Source organism: Mauremys mutica, chromosome 2, assembly GCF_020497125.1.
Source record: "Mauremys mutica isolate MM-2020 ecotype Southern chromosome 2, ASM2049712v1, whole genome shotgun sequence".
Taxonomy (NCBI): Eukaryota; Metazoa; Chordata; order Testudines; family Geoemydidae; genus Mauremys; species Mauremys mutica.
The window spans coordinates 118,182,116-118,198,377 of NC_059073.1; the positions used below are offsets into that span (position 1 = coordinate 118,182,116).

General features: G+C 43.1%; 1 protein-coding gene and 1 long non-coding RNA gene across 11 annotated transcripts in view; one reads left to right on the forward strand and one right to left on the reverse strand.

Moving 5' to 3' along the window:
* The window catches only part of LOC123364681, an 83,935-nt gene extending 80,939 nt beyond the window's left edge, over positions 1–2,996 (reverse strand). For 4 of the 5 annotated variants that reach the window (XR_006577213.1, XR_006577214.1, XR_006577212.1 and 1 more), the window contains exon 1: positions 2,669–2,987. This is a non-coding gene — a long non-coding RNA (uncharacterized LOC123364681). Of the gene's footprint in view, positions 1–2,668 lie in introns of all 5 variants that reach the window. The other variant, XR_006577216.1, reaches the window with a different exon arrangement.
* Positions 2,997–3,071: 75 nt separating this feature from the next.
* Positions 3,072–16,262, forward strand: part of SLC35B3 (solute carrier family 35 member B3) — a 35,284-nt gene continuing 22,093 nt past the window's right edge. For 2 of the 6 annotated variants that reach the window (XM_045007486.1, XR_006577368.1), the window contains exons 1-3: positions 3,230–3,307; positions 12,227–12,508; positions 14,499–14,620. In XM_045007486.1, the coding sequence (XP_044863421.1) occupies positions 3,287–3,307; positions 12,227–12,508; positions 14,499–14,620 (425 nt within the window). In that variant the 5' untranslated portion in view covers positions 3,230–3,286. Of the gene's footprint in view, positions 3,203–3,229; positions 3,308–4,772; positions 4,857–11,101; positions 11,121–12,226; positions 12,509–14,498; positions 14,621–16,262 lie in introns of those variants that run through there. The other 4 variants (XM_045007488.1, XM_045007489.1, XM_045007487.1 and 1 more) reach the window with 4 other exon arrangements.

The window sequence follows — 16,262 nt, forward strand, 5'->3', positions numbered from 1 at the left end:
ATGAGCCTACGCAATCAACTTCTCGAGCTGAACCAGAGCCAACCACTTCATCTAGACTCGCTCTCCATCACCCAAGCTCTCCGTCACCTCCGTCTCCTGGATCGACATCAAGCCCTGACGACCCCCTGTAATTACCCCCTGTAATTAAAAATACAGTACTGTAAAATTATATTTTGCATATGTACTCTTTATTATATACTGTACATTGCTGTATACATTATACATGTATATATATATTACTGTACAGGGTTGTATATTGTACACAAAACCATGTACAGTATACTGTATTTTATGGGCGATTTAAGGGATTTTCAAGGGTAATTTTGACTATACGCGATTTTTGCCTTACGCGCTGACTTTAGAACCTAACCTCCATGTAAGATGCAACTCCACTCTATTGTGTAACTAGCAACATCTCTTTCTTTCAGCAAAAACCAGCCTTGTTTGTTTTTAAGATAAAATAGCACATTGTCACAGACCTCCTGCAGAATCCCATCTTGATATGGATTATTAATATTTACTTCGTGTATTAATTTTAAAGTAATTCTATCTAATCCATATTTCCCTGTGACAGTGTTTCTAGCTATCTTGTTTTGCTTTTTTGTGACTAAGGTCATTCTTCTAAGCAGATATTTATTTGTTGTTTTGTTTGTTTTAGGATGCTGTATCCTCAAATGTATGTGCTCATTTGTTTGCCTTTTGGTACCTTCATTAAACTGCTTTTCAAAGTTTTTGTTGCTTTATTGTTTTTTATTTCATATAATAGCAGAGAAGTCTGATACTTTCTGAACAGCTAATTACATCTTGTGACTTTTGTAAAAACAGCCTCATGTTGGTGATCTATTATCTGTAATAGAATCCTCTGCCCCTCTTCAGTGTATTCAAATCTCAAGGGGGGACGGAAATCTTGTTAATAATAACAAAATACTGCTTTAACTTTCCTGAAAAACAGCTGAGCCTGTGGCAGTTAGGTAGTAAGTAACTTAACATTTTCTCTCATCCTCAACTTCAAAGCTCTGTAAGAGTCTCAGAGCTATTATTTATTTCTGGTGGCATCCACAGCATATTTACACACAGTAAGACAAGACCCAGTCTCACCACCAGGAGCTCACAGTTTAAAGTCAGACAAATAGAGGAAAAGGGGCACAAGATGAGATCACTGTGTTGACTAGCAGTTTTAGTGATACATGATGTTATGTTAACACAACTTTTCAATCAGGAGATATAATCTATTCCCCATTAGCTATAAAAAGCCACAGCTGAGGCTTCTTTCCTCTTCCAACAACACCTCTCAGCTAATGAGCCTGGCTGTCTTGACTTTTTCTGTGTTGTTGTAGCCATGTTGGTCTCGGGATATGAGAGAGACAAGGTGGATGAGATAATATCTTTTATTGGGTTAATGTCTGTTGGTGACCTGAAGAGCTCCAGGGAGCTTGAAAGCTTGTCTTTGGCTAGTAAGAAGATAGTCCAATAAAAGATATTACCTCACCCACCTTTTCTTTCTAGGAAAAGTAGCTAAATTCAGGTAGATCTTAGCTAAAGTGCTAGCAAAATCTAAGCTTAAACTAGACATTTTTTCTACCATAGATGCAGGGTTAACACCTGCTTATCTTGTATGCTAGAACTGATCTGAAGATGTTACTCTTCACCTATGCTAGGGGTATGTCTTTGCCAGAAAAGGGAGGTTTTACAATAGCTATAGTCAAATCCTAGTCTACAGAAGGAAACATGGATGTAATCGTAGTTTTACAGCAGACCCTCTATTTCAAGGGCTCTAAAACTGGGGGGTGGGACCCCTCAGGGGGTTGTGAGGTTATTGCATAGGGGGTCACAAGCTATCAGTCTCCACTCCAAACCCCACTTTGCCTCCAGCATTTATAATGGTGTTAAATATATAAACAAGTATTTTTAATTTATAAGGGGGGGGGTCACACTCAGAGGCTTGCTATGTGAAAGGGGTCACCAGTACAAAACTTTGAGAACTACTGCTCTATTTTATGAACTAATAGGGGATCAAGAAATTCATAAAAGTGAAAATTACAGTAGGTACAGTGCAGAATTTGCAGTACGGTACCCAGCATTGCATAATTTTCATCCTGCACACCACTGCGAAGCAATTTCTGATGCACTGAAGGAATCAGAAGGTAAAGGGCTGTCAACGTGTTCCTCATCAATATCACTTTTATTATGGGATATTCCCCCTCCTGCAGTTTGGAAAAATGGTTCACATAGTTGGTGGTTTGTAAGACTGGTGTTTGTAAACTCAATATATATATTCACCTCAACTCACTACACTAAGCTGAACCTACGCTGGGATTATACAAGGAGGTGGATCTCAGTTGAAAAACTTAAGCAAGTGAACCACCCCTGGGCTCTCTAGTCCAGACAAAGCTGGAGGGAGCTGCATGTGGAGGCACAGCAAGAGCAAGGGTCTGAGGATCCTGCACAGATAGGGTGACCAGATTTGATAGGGGCAGTCCCGATATTTGGGACTTTATCTTATATAGGTGCCTATTACCCCCATCCCAATTTTTCACACTTGCTGTCTGATCACTCTATGCACAGTTAACCCCAGGTGCGGAGCAGTCAGCAACCAAGCTGTGCATCTAGGTACAATGCAAGGGCACTCCCCCCCTCCCCGTATGTGGGTGGGGGGGGGTCTCCTCACCTGGTGGGTGTTCCTATATGGGGTTCCCCCATTTGTGGGGTCACCTCTCCAGGGGGTTCCTATCTGGCGGTCCCTCCAGGTGTAAGGGTCTCCTCTTCTTGAGGGTGTTCCTATACAGGCTGTCCCGGGTGGGGTGTCCCTATATGGGGTGAGGGGGTCTCCTCTTCTGGAGGGGTTCCTAGATGGGGGCCCCGGTATGTGTGCGGTGGGCTCCTGTTCTGGGGGGGGGGTTCCCTACCCGGGGAGCTCCTCTCCTGGGGGGGGGTCCTCTATGGGGCTCTCCTGTGCGTGGGTCTCCTCGGCCGGAGACTCCCCCGACTCCCCCCTGCGCCGGCTGGGGCGGGGACAACGACACGGGGCCCAGGCCCGGCCGGAGAGCGCCGAGCAGACGGATCCCATTGGCTCGATGCGCTCGGCGCTCGCACACAGAGGCCAGCCCCCGCCATTTGCGGCGCCGCGGGGAGAGCGGCGGCAGGCGGAGGAAGAGGCGAGCAGCCGCCGCGCCCCTCCCCCTCCCCCCCGGGGCGCGAGCAGGTACTGGTCCCCTCCCCCCGGGGCGTGGGCGGGGCCGGGCCGCCTCCCGGAAGCGGCGCGGGCCGGAGCCGGTAGCTGGGGGCCATGAGCGGAGCGGCGGCGGCGGTGAGACGCGGCGGGGGAAGGGGTGCGGCCCCGCCTGGGGTCCGCTGGGCCGTTGCCCCCCGGGGCTGGGCTGAGCGGGGCGAACCCGAGCGCAGTGAGACGCGGCCGGGGCCCTTGGGCCTCCCCGCGTCGGGCGCCCGCAGCAGCGTTCCCGGGTGATACCTCCCACCCCACAGAGGTGGCGCTGCTGGTGCCCGGCCAATTACTGAGCTTCCTGCCGGGGCGCTGGCCTGTCCCTGTCCCTGGAGCGGGCCTCTCGGTACAGGCATTGCACCGCTTCTGTAAAGGCTTCCTCTGCCACAAGTACCCTCCCCCCCAGTACTGGAACTAAAAGAAATTGGAGGCAATAAGTGTTTTTGTTTCCTCGGGTACTTTCTGGATTTGACTCCACTTTGCATATGAGTTTCAGTGTTTTTCCCCTATAAAGTCAGGCAGTTTCTTCTGCTCTGTGTACATCTTTCACATAGCAGCAAGGGAGAGAAAAAACATTTTGAAGAATGAGGAGCCTGTGACTTAAAACATACACAGCCAGGAGGGGAGTGGGGGGCCAGGTATATTACCTGAATCTGTTTCCCAGTTTTTTTATGTAATCGACTACAGCTATGTCTACACTAGATACTCACAGCTGTACCTATGCAGCTGGACCACTGTAAGATCTCTCCTGTAGCTGCTCTGTGCAAGTGGGAGAGAGCTCTCCCATTGACATCATTAATCCACCCCCGATGAGCAGCAGTAGCTATGTCGGTGGGTATGGCTCACCTGCCGACAAAGCGCTGTGCACACTAGCACTTATGCTGGTGTAATTTATGTTGCTCAAGGGGGTGGTACATTCACACATCTGAGCAGCATAAGTAGTAGAGTAGACATAGCCTAAGTATCCAGCTGATAGTGGCCTTTTAATGCAGTGTTATTGTAGCCATGTCGGTCCCAGGATTTTAGAGAGACAAGGTGGGTGAGGTATGTCTTTTGTTGGACCAACTTCTGTTGGTGAGAGAGACAAGCTTTTGAGCCACGGAGCTAAAGAAGAGCTCTAAGTGTCTTAAAGGCTTCTCTCTCTCACCAACAGAATCATAGGGTCAGAAGAGACCACAAGAGTAAACAGAAGATGGTCCAATAAGAGAGATTACCTCACCCACCTTGTGTCTCTACTGTCCCTTTAAGATAGACACTTTCAAAAATGGGATGCTGCCCCCCTCCCTCTGATCCACCAAGACACAGAGAAGATAAAAATGTCTTCTTCCCACCTGCCTGCATAGCAGCTGAGCCTAGCACAGGGTAAAAACCATCGGCCATAGTGTCCGCAGCCTGGCACCTGCCCTCCCCCTCCCACTCCCCTGCAGTGATTTACTTCTCCGTTGGCTGTGCTGGGCACCCAAAACAACACGCCCGTGCTGCTGAGGAGAGATGCATGACCGTTCTTGCGGCTTTCCTTTGCTTCCCCATCAGAAGTCATTTTTCTGTACAGAAGTAAAGAATTCTGCAAGGGACATGAATCCTGTGTGCACGCAGGGGTGCAGATTTCCCCCAGGAGTAAGCACCTCTTAAGCTTGTAAGTGGCACTTCACTTCATAAGATGGATCAGTTACTTTGAGTATTTTGAGTAGATGATGAAAAATGACACCTCTGACATTTTGCATAGAAAAACAGTTGCTGTGCATGCTTTCAGAGAAATATATTTCAGAAGAGTCCTGTTGTCTATAATAATAGTATTTAGTGGAGAATGTTTCAAATATTTACTACATTTACTGTTTCTCAGCTTAATGTTAGGCACTGTAGAATATTCCTTTATGAAAACATGTTCTCAAGCAAACAACACAGAAAGGGAGTTTTACACAATCTTCTTTTAACTAATACTGTATGTGAGCGGAACAAACGCTTTCTCACTGTAACTCTAGTATCCTTCATGAAGGTTTGTTCTATCCAGGTACTAACATTATGGTTGATTAATACTATTTTAAAATAGTATTAATCTTTAAATCCAAACTCAGTAACAGAATACTGCCTTAAATTATTAGAAAATAAAATATTTTAAAATCAGCTCCTCTTCTAATTACTTTTTGTGACCTAATTTCAGGGTTCTGTTTCTCTGCTAGTGTAATTGATGTTAATATCTAAAGCAGTGGTAAAGGATGTAGTTTCTGTATTGTTATAAACTTTATAGCTAACATGAGATTTGCAGAAAGTCATCTTTCTTAGGGTCCCTCCTGCACTTCTGAAATTCTCCTAAGGCAAAATCATGCTTGTTCTGGCCCTCTTTAACATCGTGCAGCACGTGCCTGAATAGTAGCAGTAAGTGTGATTAGTCATGGCTCTGTTTGGATTGGGCCAGAAAGGAATCTTTCTGTACAAAAGTAGACATTTGTGTAGTCCTCCACTGCTTGCTGAGAGACTTAGGGAAAAGAGACATACATTGAAAATTGGACTCCTTGAACTAGTCTAGTATCCTGTCTCTGTCTGGACGTATCACATTCTCTATGGTCCAGTTTGTGCGGGGGAGTGAAACCAGGTGGAATTAGTTTGGCAGCTCTTGCTGGGAAAGGGCTATGTACACATATTGAATCCATGGAAATGTAGGACTGGAAGAGATCTCAATAGGTCATCTAGTCCAGTTCCTACAGTGAGGCAGAACTAATTCTTATCTAAACCAGGGGTCGGCAACCTTTCAGCAGTGGTGTGCCAAGTCTTCATTTATTCACTCTAATTTAAGGTTTTGCGTGCCATAATATATTAATGCTTGTAGAAGGTCTCTTTCTTTAAGTCTATAATATATAATTAAACTATTGTTGTATGTAAAGTAAATAAGGTTTCAATATGTTTAAGAAGCTTCATTTAAAATTAAATTAAAATGTAGAGCCCCCTGGACCAGTGGCCAGGACCCAGGCAGTGTGAGTGCCACTGAAAATCAGCTCGTGTGCCGCCTTTGGCACCTGTGCCATAGGTTGCCTACCCCTGATCTAAACTATCCCTAACAGGTGTTTGTCTAACCTGTTCTTAAAAACCTCAAGTGACAGAGATTCCACAACCTCTAGGTCAGCAGCACTGCAACTCCCTTCTGACAATAAAAATTACTACACAACCCCAGGAGGTGGGACTGAAGCTTCAGCCCACCTGAGCACTGCCACCCTGGGTGGAGGAGGCCAAAGCTCAAGCCTCACCACTCCATGCAGGGGTGGATAATGCTGAAGCCCAGGGCTTCAGCCCCAGGCAAGGGGTCTGTAATCTGAGCTCCACCGCCCAGGGCTGAAGCTGAAACCGAAGCCTGAGCCCCGCAGCCCAGGGCTGAATCCCTTGCCTTGGCTTCAGCCCCAGGTGGTAGGGCTCGGGCTTTGGCCCTGGACCCCAGCAAGTCTAAAACCAGCCCTGGCAACCCCATTAAAACAGGGTCGTGACCCACTTTGGGGTCCTGACCCACAGTTTGAGAACCCCTGCTCTAGGTAATTTGTTTCAGTGCTTAACTACCCTTACAGTTAGCAAGTTTTTCCTAATATCTAACCTAAATCTCCCTTTTTTCAATTTAAGCCCATTACTACTTTTCCTGCCCTCCATGGATAAGAACAATTGTTACCCTCCTCTTTATAATAACCTTGTACATACTTGAAGACTGTTACCTCCCATCTCAGTATTCTCACCCCCAGACTAAACAAACCCAATTTTTCAATATTTTCTTGTAGGTCATGTTTTCTTGACTTTGAATCATTTTTGTTGCTCTCCTCTTGACTTCCTCAAATTCATCCACATCTTTCCTGAAGTGTAGTGCCCAGAACTGGACCCAGTACTCCAGCTGAGGCCTTATCGATGCTGAGTAGAGTAGAAGAATTACTTCTTGTGTCTTGCTTACAAAACTCCTACTAATGCATCCCCGAATAATGTTTGCTTTTTTTGTGTGTGTGCGCGCGCGCAATGGTATTACATTGGAGACTCATTAGTTTGTGATCCACTTTAACCTCCAAGACCCTTTTCTGCAGTGCTCCTTCCTAAGCAATCATTTCACATTTTGTAAATGAGTATTTCTTCTTAAGTGTAGTATTTTGCATTTGTCCTTATTGTATTTCATCTAATATCAGACCATTTTTCAAGTTTGTCGAGATCATTTTGAATTCTAACTCTGTCCTCCACAGTGCTTGCATCCCCTCCCCACTTGGTATCATCTGCAAATTGTGTACATGTACACTCTATGCCATTAGCCAAATCATTTGTGAAGATATTGCAGAGAACCAGACGGAGGACTGATCCCACTCAATATGCCCTTCCAGCTTGACTGAACCATTGATAACTACCCTGAGTACAGTTTTCCAAGCATTTGTGTACCCACCTTATAGTAGGTTCATCTAGGCTCTATTTCCCTAGTTTGTTTATACTAAAGTTGAGATCTCACATTGTTACCTGCACAATCTAGGGCATCCACCCCTACTCTTCTGTGGGCTCAGGGCGTAACCCTCTTCAGGTTGGCTGGACCTTTTTCCAGCAAAAGAGCCTTTACACAGTAAATCCTTAACTTGAATTTATTAGCAGTTGATGAACAGAACACATGCGCCAAGTATACAATGCTGACCACTCCTGATAAAGCTGGTGATCTCTTCCCGATGGTCAGTCGGAATCGGATAGTCTGTGGCTCCAACTTCTGCACAGAATGGTCATGCAGGGTATTGAGTTTGGCAGCTTTGATCTTCGGCTGTGTCCTGGAATTAGGTTCCAAATAATTTCTTCTTGGAGCCCAGTTTATATAGTCAAACTTAAGTTCTGCTTATCTATACCTTAACCAATCATTTAAACTAAAGTATTATGAAATAATGTTCTTTGCCAGTCTTAGCACACTACCTTTTACATGCTAGAGTCAATTTAAATTTTGCTAAATCAGTTACGCAACAAAGGACAGAACCAATTAAAGGTCAAACAAAAGGGAAGTATAGATTTCCTAACTGTAACTGCTGATAAGTGGTTCTGCCAGACAGTGTATTATCTTGAAAAGTTTTCCTTTAAACATCTTTATGTCTGTCTATCTGGTCACTGTTTGTGCTATACTTCCTTAGGGCTAGAATGCTTTCTTAACAACCTGATATTATATTGTTTTGGTGTCGTTTAGATGGAACTTGACGCCTTACTTTTAGCTAATAGCTGCTGCTCCTTACTGCAGAAAGGCTTCCCCCTCATCCACAAGGATTGTTATACTGTACTGGTGTTGGAGTGGGGGGAAAGCAAGAGAGATGTACAATAGGAGGAAGAGAGAGTGTCAGTAAGACAGTGGCAGTGCATATTAGTTTATAAATGCCTTCACACTAAATTGCTGTCTGGGCATGAAGTTTAGACTCAGTACTACAATATAGCACACTGTTCCTCCTCTGATGAAGATATTAGCTCTCATAAGGCTTTAATTATTGGTCTGCGGAGTTAAATGAGCAATATTGACTGACTCCTGGAGGGAGTCTCATTCAGTTTCCTTTAGCAGGATAAATGATTGCCATAAAGGAGCATTGTGCTGGTGGGTTTTGGTAGATACTCCGGTGAGAAAAAATACCATTGGGCTGGAATAACCAAAACACCAGTCTAGAGAAATAAAAGTTTAATTACTGACTGCGGGCTGAACTAGCTGTGACCTGCACTTAAAAAGTGCAGCAATTGACTGGGAGCAGCAATTGGCCAATGGAGTTAGCCTGAGGCTGAAAAATGCAAAATTAGCCTCAAACATCAGTTATCACACTGAAGTGAAAAAAATGGATGATTGCCTGCCCACTCCCATACTCTGCTAAATTCTCTTTAGCTGTACTCATCCAGTTATGCCTCATCCTACAATTGGAGATGAATGCATGTGACTGATAGTGGTTATCAAACTTTGGGACCACCATATTCTTGTCATGTGACCAGATTTGAGACCTTGGTGTTCCTGGACAGTCAGTAAGATTTTTTTTCCTAGTCTGCACACCCTTTTTCCTGAACATCCAACAGGTAATCTCAAGCAAAAGTGAGAGTTGGAAACAAAGGGTAGAGGGGAAGATTTGTTCCACTTTCACAGTTAGGCTCTGCATTTAGAAATGGATGTATTGAGTGTGGTACACCATGCCATGCAAATAAAGTAGCCTGGCCATAATCATAGTACCTCTGCACCAGTACTTTCAGTGTGATAGAAGTAATGGGATCATCCCATGGCAACATAGTCTGTTTTCATGCCAGTGAACATTGGTATAAGAGGGCTGGGTTTGGCCTTGTGCTGAATGCTTAACCATAGCACTGTGACACTGATGTGACAGGTTTGTGCACCATTGCTTTCTGTACGCAATAGAAGGACCAAGCCCCACTTTAAGCAAACTATTTTTGAAGGATTTTAAAGGGTGTTTTTTTGTGTTTCAGAAAAGTAGTAAAATATACTAATAAAAAGTCAGATTTAATATTTGTCCAGATCAGGTTTTCCATCTCTGGGTATGTCTACACTACGGGATTATTCCGATTTTACAGAAACCGATTTTTGGAAACAGATTGTATAAAGTCGAGTGCATGCGGCCACACTAAGCACCTTAGTTCGGCGATGTGCGTCCATGTACTGAGGCTAGCGTCGATTTCCAGAGCATTGCACTGTGGGTAGCTATCCCATAGTTCCCGCAGTCTTCCCCGCCCATTGGAATTCTGGGTTGAGATACCAATGCACGATGGGGCAAAAACAGTGTCGCTGGTGATTCTGGGTAAATGTCATCACTCAGTCCTCCCTCCGTGAAAGCAACGGCAGACAATTATTTTGCGCCCTTTTCCCTGGATTGCCCGGGCAGACGCCATAGCACGGCAACCATGGAGCCCGTTCAGCCTTTTTTCACTGTCACCGTATGTCTACTGGATGTTGCTAACAGACGCGGTACTGCAGCGCTACATAGCAGCATCCCCTTGCCTTTTGCAAGTTAGCAAAGACGGTTACCAGCTATACTGTACCGTCTGCTGCTGTCATGGGTGCTCCTGGCTGGCCTCAGTGAGGTCGGCCCGGGGCGCATAGACAAAATTGGGAATGACTCCGCAGGTCATTCTCTTCTTTAAGTTTTGTCTAAAGGGAGAGTCAGTCCTGCCTAGAATATCAGGCAAGCCTACTAAAGAACCAGAGAGGCAAACGGCCGCTCCGGGTCAGAGCCCCAGACATCCTGCAGAAATGATGAGCTGCATGCCATTCTAAGGGGTGCCCCTGCAACAATGCCACCCGTTGCTTCCCTCCTTCCCCACCCCTCCTGGGCTACCGTGGCAGTTATCCCCCCATTTGTGTGATGAAGTAATAAAGAATGCATGAATAAGAAACAATACTGACTATTGCCTCTGCAAGCAGAGATTAAAGTGGGGAGGGGAGGGCAGCCTCCAGCTGCTATGATATTCTAGGCAGGAGTGAATCTCCAGGAGACAAAACTTAAAGAAAAGAATGACCGGGAGTCATTCCCATTTTTGCTCAGCGCCCCCGGCCAACCTCACCGAGGCCAGCCAGGAGCACTCACGGGACGACGATGATGGATAGCCGTCATACTGCGCCATCTGCCGTCCGCCAGGCAAGGGAAAGGAAGGGGATGCTGCTGTGTAGCGCTGCAGCACCACGTCTGCCAGCAGCATCCAGTAGACATACAGTGACATTGAAAAAGGCGAGAGGATTTTTTTCCTTTTGCTTTAAGGGAGGGTGGGAGAGAGACGACATATACCCTGAACCACCCGCGACAATGTTTTTGACCCTTCAGGGTTTGGGAGCTCGGCCAGGAATTCATATGGTTTTCGGAGAGTGTGGGAACTGTGGAATAGATACAGTCATCAGTCGCCCCTCCCTCCGTGAGCGTCCATTTCATTCTTTGGCTTTCTGGTAAGCTTGTCTCAGCTCCTTAAGTTTCAAGCAGCACTGTGTCGAGTTCCTGTTGTGGCCTCTGTCCCTCATAGCCTTGGAGATTTTTTCAAATGTTTTGGCATTTCATCTATTGGAACGGAGTTCTACTAGAACAGATTCATCTCCCCATACAGAGATCAGATTCAGTATCTCCCATACGGTCCATGCTGGAGCTCTTTTTTGATTCTGGGACTGCATGGTCACCTGTGCTGATCAGCGCTCCACATTGGGCAAACAGGAAATGAAATTCAAAAGTTCGCGGGACTTATCCTGTCTACCTGGCCAGTGCATCCGAGTTCAGATTGCTGTCCAGAGCAGTCACAATGGTGCATTGTGGGATAGCTCCCAGAGGCCAATACCGTTGAATTGCAGCCACACTAACCCTAATTCGAAATGACAATACCGATTTCAGCGCTACTCCCCTCGTCAGGGTGGAGTACAGATATCGATATTAAGAGCCCTTTATATCGAAATAAAGGGCTTCGTTGTGTGGACAGGTGCAGGGTTAATTCGGTTTAACGCTGCTAAATTCGAAATAAACTCGTAGTGTAGACCAGGCCTCTGTGTATGTCTGAACTACAGAGGCTATACTAACATAGCCCCATAGTGTACATACAACCTACACTGACAGAAGGGTTTTTTTTCAGTGCAGAAACACCACCTCCCCAAACGACAGTAGCTAGGTAAGGGAAGCATTCTTCCGTCAACATAATCCCGAGTGTAGACACCGCTATATCAGCATAGCTACATTGGTCAGGGGTGTGCCAACAGCATTTGCAAGTGTAGACCAAGCCTCCTTATAAAGTACTCATGCACTAATTCTTAGCACTAGTGCCATAATGTTATCACTGAGTCTACCTCTTGCATTAGATCTGTTATGCAGGAAGTAGTATCATAGGGGAGACGCATGTACTGCACTGTTGTGATTTTTAGGAATTCCCATGAAGTATTGAAGTTGAGTTAGAAAATATTTCCATGTGCAATTTTTTGTGTGAAGCAATTTTATTAAGTTTCATTTTGTATACTGTTTTAAGTTTGGAATTCCATACTCATGTGGCCTCTCTCACTTTTACGGTTTCTTTCAGCTTCCAAACAAAGAACACAAAAAGAGAGAGGAAGAAAAAGGAGAAGATTCCATTGACACTGAATGCAGCAAACTAGGAAACATGGATCTGAAATTCAACTCCTCAAGGAAATATATTTCGATCAGCATACCTTCCAAATCGCAAGCCATGTCACCTCATATCAAATCAGTAGATGACATAATCGTTCTCGGCGTGAATCTCAGCAAATTTAACAAACCCACTCAGTTTTTTATTTGTGTTTCTGGAGTTTTTATGTTTTATCTAATCTATGGATATTTACAGGTAAATCCTGTCTTTGTGTTTTATGCTAGTACCTCTGTTTATTTTGTTGAACAATATTGCAGAATGTGTAGCTTGATTGGTCTAAAAATCTGTCCTAATCTATACATTTAAAAAAAAAAACTACATTAAAAAAACATTAAGATCACAAAGTCAAACACCGAAGTTGGGGAAAAAATAGTACATGACCATATAATTAAAAACTATATCATAATGCATCTACAGAAGAGGACCTAACTAAGGTTGCTTGTACTACCTTAATTCTTTTCTTTCCTTATCTTTTGAGTGCATGACTTTGCATCTTTAATGTAAACATTTTTATGTGATTTTTTTAAAAAGTTTTTACAAAAACAAATTGAAAAAACAAAAGTTACATTGTATGGGACCATAATGACCTCCACATGGGTCAACATCAGGGTTGAAACCTTTAGGTCTACAATATGGACTTCTGCCATCTCAGCTAACTATTACTAGACTCTTATCCTTTCTGCACATTCACTAGAGTGGGATGAGATGCATGCTGTGCCAGTGGGCTTCACGGCTGTTTTCTGGACAGCAGAGGAATTTTATGACTCCTGTATCCTGGGTTTTGTTCCAGCTTCTGTAGATGAATGTTCGCTAGTGGTTACATACCTTTCTGCTCTTGTCCTCCATCTGCCAACCTGACTCCAGGGAGGAGGGTCTTTTGTTTGTTAAATCTCCTTCCTCTGAAGGATCAGGAATGGCCACAGCTGGAGATAGGACATTGGGCAAGCTGAAACTGGGCTCTGAGGTGACACCAACCCTTCTCTCTTAAGTGCTTGCCTGGCTGGTTCTTGTTCATATGCTCAGGGTCTCACTGGTTGCCATATGTGGGGTTGGGAAGGAATTTTTCCCCAGGTCAGATTGGCAGTGACCTTAGGGGTCTCTTGCTGTCCCCTGCAGTGTGGGGGTTTGGGTTACTTGCCAGGATTATCTCCTATATCTTACTTCATTTCCCTGCCATTATGGGGGGCTCAAGTCTTTTTGCTCCCTTGTCCCTCTGGTTTCCGCCTGTGGCACATAATAGTCTAGTGTTTTATAGGCTATAATACTTTGGTCTCATTTCAGTTGTGGGATTTAGTATGCAGGTGCTGGGGATGGTGTAGGTGGCCTCTGATATACTCTAGGTCAGACAGATGATCTGGTGGTCCCTCCTGGCCCTAAACTGACTGTATATTTTTAATTCCTGCTCCAAAGTGTGGAGGTGTTAGAGCTTTTCACCAAAATAATAGTTTTGGGGTTTTTTAAACACTGGCAAAACATTTTCCCCAACCTTATGCTCAGAGATGATAGGAAAACTTTTGCTGAAACTTAAAAACAGTCTGAGGCAACACCTGACATGGAAAGTTGCAGCCCAAATAGTTAAATTTGGCAAAGTTATTAGTAATTGAAAACAGGGTCTTATAATGGAAGGTATCAGTCTTAACTATCAGTCTTGCTGCCAGCTCTGGCTAAAATGGATGCATCTGCATAATTCTTTCGACAGTGTGTATGTTTTTCCATAACATATGACTCTCTTGTTTTAAATGTCTGTAGATTCCTAAGAAATTAGAATTACCATTTAAAAGACGAATTTACTAAGTTAATGTTAACAATGTGTACTTAATCTTTTATGAGTCATTTGAGAGTGCTGTCTAGAAACAGTCAAATACTGAGTAAAATGAATTGAAAACCAAGTTAAAAGCAGCCATGAAGCTCTCTCTAATTTGAGATGAATGTTTATGGGCCAAATGCCAATCACTGATGAATTACTTTAATTCAGTGGAATGACACCAGCAATAAATGTGGCCCTCTTTTTTCAGTCTTTAAATGCTGCCTCTCCAATAGTTGGAAGTTATGTATACTGCATGTCCTCTCTACTTATTGCTTTGTAACTTAAAAGCATGAGAATTGCATATTCACACTGAGAAAATAGGTCTGCTAATTAAGTTTTATTTAACAGTTAGTATGTGTGTGGTTTTTGTTTTTATAGGAACTGATATTTTCAGTGGAGGGTTTTAAGCCCTTTGGTTGGTACCTTACTTTAGTGCAATTTGGATTTTATTCCATTTTTGGACTAATAGAACTGCAGCTTATTCAGGATAAAAGGAGACGGTATGTATTTTTAAGTGATGTATCCTTTAACGCATTTAAGTTATGCTAAGTTAGAAAGTTTTGATGAAGCAATCAGTTTGATAAATCTGACTTTCATAATTTGTGTATGAATATTTGCTGTTATTTCACAGATAATTGAGTAGATTTGTATGGATAGTGATAAGATAAAATGTAGTATGATTTGAAGAGTGGATTTGCAATTTAAGATATACATCACTATTTGTTTTCAACCATATACTCGTGTCCTTCGTTCCTATTTATTATGCCTGACTTCTGTTGTAATAGTGAAATGGAACACAAGCACCAATGGTTGACTTAAAAAATACACACACACACTCTCACGTTGAAAAGTTTTATTAATTCTTGATGCTTTTTTAGGAACCTTTTAAATTGACACGCCCGTGTTAATGAATATCAGAATATGATGCTACATATTTGAGTGTACAGGTTAATATACCATGTTATTGTGCTTATATATTTATTTCAGAGGTTGCAGAACAAGTACATTAGTATTGTATTGTATGTACTATACTATGTAAGCAAAAGGCTAGTGTTTCAGGTTTAGGTCTTGATGCTGCAAAAAAGAACTGTAAGTAGTCCTATTGAAGGCAGTGGGAGAACACACAATGCTTAAAGCTAAGCAGATGCGTAAGTCTCTATGGGATCAGGACCTTAGGAACTTTGAGGTTGGTTGGAGATGCAGCTGTTTAGGCCAGCCCCTTTCATTTAGCTTACCTTTAATTTTTTTCATTGTATTTTTCATTTTTTTCAGATGCACATTACACAAATTATTTCCAATAATTTATGAAATATGATTTATGGAAGCATTGATAGTGACTCCATAGTTAGTTATGTTGAAATTTGCACTTAAAGCAGAACTGAAATCTGTTTCACAATTTTCTGACTGAACTGAGTCTCCAAATTTGGCGCGTGTACACACACACAGCTCAGAACAGTCCACTTTTTTACTTTTAAAATTAAACAGGAGTTATTTTCCTCCCCAATTCTTCCCACGAATAGTGATCCTCAGCTGAGATCCTATAAAAATTTTTGTTCACGGTACACTTTTCAGTTAAACATGCATTATATTTTAAATGCTGACATTCTAAATTAGAGGTATTTCTAAAATGAAGTCAGATTTATCAGGTTACACAGAACTATTAATTTGTTATGCTTATTTTTAAAGAGAGAATAATATCTTTGACAAAAAAAGTAACCACCTGTAAAAACTGGTAGAATGTCCGTATAATTATGGTACAGAATATATTGTGAATAAGGCAAGAGTTCCAGCAAGACTACTCCTTATTCACTGCTCCCCTTTACTGAATTTTTTGTATGCAGCTAAGTTAGCTGCATGTGTATGTGCAGCATGGCCTTTAGGTGCTCACTTCAAATTTAGTGCTGTAATGGTTTAAAATGTGCATGTACAAAGTGTAATTGTCAGCAGGTGATAACGCACCAGATCAAAAGCAGTATTCACCACAATATTCAAAGTTCTCAATACTTCTCAGTTAGGGTATTTCAAGGCCAAATCTCAACTTTCTGTCTTCATCCATTTCTTCAGAGTTATAAAAATGCACCAGAATTACTTTAGAAACAGGGTATGTATTTTTTCCCCATTTTCTGCACACACAGAAATGAG